Raw genomic sequence first — 3,989 nt, 5'->3', positions numbered from 1 at the left:
AAACTATTTACCATATTAATCATAAACCTTTTTGATGAATTGTCAATTTAGTCATTCTGCATAATTTAGCCGGACATGGTGGCCAAGTCAGTGCTGATCATTCTACTTAGTGTGGTGGCACTAATGTAAACAATATTTTAATTTTAAAAAAAAAAGTATTATTTTTAATTGATTTTTTCACTTATTTTCTTTTCTTTTTCTCTTTTTTCCCCTCATTTTTCACATGGCAGGTGAAGCTATTGGCTACTAGTCAAGGGCCTAGAACCCCTCGCCAGATCTAGCGAGGTGAGGGCGTCATGGCCCTTGCCTCGTCAGGGCTCATGATGCCCCCACCAGATCTGGTGAGACGAGAGCATTGTGGCACTTGCCCAAGTCCTCGCCACCACAACAAGGGTAGCGAGGGCCAGCATCAATGGTTGGTGGAGGTCACCAATCCTCGCCAAGGAAAAAAAGAAAGAAAATAATAAAAAATAAAAAAATCAATAAATTTTTTTTTCAATTTTTCAATTTTTTTTTAAAACTAAAAATTTCCATGTCAACAACGACCTTGCCACATAAGACAACTTGTTGACTAGGTCGCCGTAAAAAATATCCAACCAAAATTAGCCTAAAAACTAAATTGGTAATTCTTTAAAAAGTTCAATACTAGTTTGACAAATAGTTTAAAGGTTTATGATTAAATTAGAACAACTAAAATGTTTAGAATTGAATTGGAAAGTTGTTAAAAGATTTAGGATAAAATTGACAAAATTGAAAGGCCTAAAATTGAATTAGCTACCATAAATAAATTTAGGACTTTTTGGGAAAATGAAAACAAAATTTGTGGCAAATATGCTATTCCACATGCACGGCCCTTCTGTGGCCTCAAAATAGAGATTACCAATTACCATCAAATTCCTCTTCATTTTTTTAACTCATATCATAGAAAATTTTAGGGTAGCATAATTTTAATGCACGGGCTCCATATTAGGGCAAGCATAGAGCATACTATGAGGATTGATTAGAACATTCATAGTTTTAAAGAATCATATCGGGCAGAAAGAAGATGAGAGAGAGCTTTAAAGATTTATAGCAAACCACACCATTAATTTTAGGAAGGGAGCATTTTGCCCCTTTACATTTACAAGCATTGCCTTATATAAGCATAAAACAAACACTAAAGACAATTTTACAAACTTTTTATGGCCAATAATGGCCAATTATTTGACCCTTATATTGATAGACGAAGGCCTTGCTTCGAACATACTTTTATTCTATATTTTTTGCCTTTGTTACGGTGCCAAATAGTGTTATGAATAGTGCCACATAGTGTCAAACAGTAATGTTAGGTTAAATTTTCCTAGTCTTCACGTGTTCCTTAGACTTTTCTTCTTTGTTGCTTTATTCTCGTGGAGATGCTTCAAACTTCTTCACAGGTCATATTTATGGTTTGGTTTGCCATCGTCCAAGCTGTCTGAGCCATTTCTGTCCTCCTGCCTCCTGTATTCTTTAATGAATTTTTCAACTTCAAGAACTTCGAGATGGTCAGTATCCCCATTTATAAATTGAACTACTCCACATTAGCCGCCGGGTCGAATCAGTGCTCACCAGACGTCCAAGCAAAGAAAGAGTCAAAGAACAGAGCAAGTCCCCACTGACTGAGAGGGACTTGTTACGTTACGACTTTCGATCCAATCCGTCCTTTTCTTGATGCCGAAGCTGTACAGACCGAGCTTAGCAGTCAACATTGGCAACGCACAAATTTCTGTACAATGCCTCCACTCCTCAATGACAATAAGGTCAAATATAATTAAATTCAATTATTAATGCGGCTTGCCATTAATGAGCAATTGCGTAGACTCATCTAATGAATTGACTCACCAAACCGATCATGATAATAGAAATTCGTGCAATCACAAAGGAATCCATCGAAGAAGACAAGTTCGTATCTGCAATGCAAATGAATAAGTCCATCATATCGTCCATGAAAATGAGTCCATAGGTCGGCCTTGAAGAGAAGGCCTGGTTGATGGATTCCACCACTTTATACAGAGCTTATTACGAACGAGATCTAGTCCCAAAGTCAAAACCAAATCGAAAGGACGTTGCATCTTAATTTCATCATTAAAACAGCAGCCAACGTTAATTTCAAGGCACGGGATACCAACATACCGACGGGCAATCAACTCTACTTGATTATTGCGTTAAATTAATTCATTAATTAAATTAACCCAGTTTTGTCTCCCCTCCACGAAAAGCAAAGCAACACGCACGCAACGCAGCGTCCCAAAACGACAGATTCATCAAGACAAAACAACTTAAACGGCACACTCCCACTCACCCAATGTCCTAATCTCATTCTCCCTTTATATTACGACTAAACACCATCTAAACGACATGTGCCAAATTCAATCGGCAGTACATCTTCACTCAATCATCCTCCTCAGAATAGAATCACAGAAAGAAAAGAAGAAAACGAAATGGGTCAGCCCAAGAAGCTCTCCTTCAACGTTCAGCTAGTCCTGCTGCTGCTCCTCTTTGCACCTCAAGCGCTATCGCTATTGCTGTCGCCAAACTCGTCATCGAGCCTGTACCGAGAGTACATCGGAGCTCAGTTCAAGGGCGTCCGGTTCTCCGACGTCCCAATCCACCCGGGCGTCGAGTTCCACTTCATCCTCTCCTTTGCCATCGACTACGACTCCTCCCCGTCCCCGACCAACGGCAAGTTCGACGTCTACTGGGACACCGACAACCTCACTCCCGCCCAGGTCGCCTCCATCAAGTCTGGCAACTCCAAAGTCAAGGTCGCCGTGAGCCTCGGAGGTGCCACCGTTGCGGACAGCACTGTCTACTTCGCTCCCTCCGACCCAGATTCCTGGGTCTCCAACGCCGTTTCCTCCCTCACCGCGATAATCAAGCAGTACCACCTCGACGGCATCGACATCGACTACGAGAGCTTCCGAGCTGACCCTGCCACCTTCGCCGAGTGCATCGGGCGGCTGATAAGCACCCTCAAGAGCCGTGGCATCATTTCCTTCGCATCCATCGCCCCGTACGCCGATGACGCGGTCCAGAGCCATTACCTAGCTCTGTGGAGCAGGTACGGCCACCTCATCGACTATGTGAACTTCCAGTTCTACGCGTACGACGCGGAGACGACCGTGTCCCAGTTCATCGGCTACTTCAACGAGCAGAGCCGGAATTACCGAGATGGGAAGGTCCTGGTGAGCTTCATCAGTGACGGGAGCGGTGGGCTATCGCCGGCGGACGGGTTCTTCACAGCGTGCGGGAGGCTGAAGAGCGAGGGGAAGCTGCACGGGATCTTCGCGTGGTGCGCCGATGACTCCAAGGCCGAGGGTTTCAAGTACGAGAAGCAGTCACAGGCGTTGCTCGCCATTTCTCACTAGAGTTGCTACCGTATTCCGGTGCTGTCCGTGTGCTTTGTCTATGATTTCGTTGCAAGCAGTACAATCAGTACTCGTTCCCGTGGTTTGATGTATATTTGAAAGATGTAATCTATGCTATGAATTTGTGAACAATTATATAAATATTATGTCTAAGATGCCACGGGCCGACCCATGAAATAATCGCGATCTTTCCTTTTTTTTGGGGATTCTACTTTGTGCGCCTACATCTCCTGTCCTACTCACGGAATATCGACCTCGGATAGGTTTTTCTTTAGCCGGGATTGGAGGAGAACGTGGCCCTACTTTATAAATAAATGTCTGGGATAAAGAACCGGCGAATCATGTCCACGGAAATCGTCGAATCATGTCCACGGAAATTGTAATGGACACTAGACAAGCGTATGCATTGAAAATAACAGATTTTGTCCACAGAAATCGTAATGGACACTAGACAAGCATATGTTTTGAAAATTACAGATTTTGAATGGATTAATTTGTTGGCAGCAGTGCTTTTTGCTTGAACATGATCTCTTTTCGGAATCTTGGGTTTTTGTCCGAAACGTGATTGAATGGGACGACAAATTAGTAGCTTTGATGGGCCAA

The 3,989-nt window shown here is 42.9% G+C and overlaps 1 protein-coding gene across 1 annotated transcript; it reads left to right on the top strand.

Moving 5' to 3' along the window:
• Positions 1-2,367: 2,367 nt before the first annotated feature.
• On the top strand, positions 2,368-3,539 carry LOC104422537 (chitinase 2). The gene has a single exon (XM_010034884.3). It carries the CDS (start codon positions 2,460-2,462, stop codon positions 3,384-3,386), a length of 927 nt encoding a protein of 308 aa, XP_010033186.2. The 5' UTR covers positions 2,368-2,459; the 3' UTR covers positions 3,387-3,539.
• Positions 3,540-3,989: the final 450 nt, after the last annotated feature.

This window comes from Eucalyptus grandis, chromosome 10 (genome assembly GCF_016545825.1).
Source record: "Eucalyptus grandis isolate ANBG69807.140 chromosome 10, ASM1654582v1, whole genome shotgun sequence".
NCBI lineage: Eukaryota > Viridiplantae > Streptophyta > Magnoliopsida > Myrtales > Myrtaceae > Eucalyptus > Eucalyptus grandis.
This window is presented reverse-complemented; position numbering and strand designations above follow the sequence as displayed.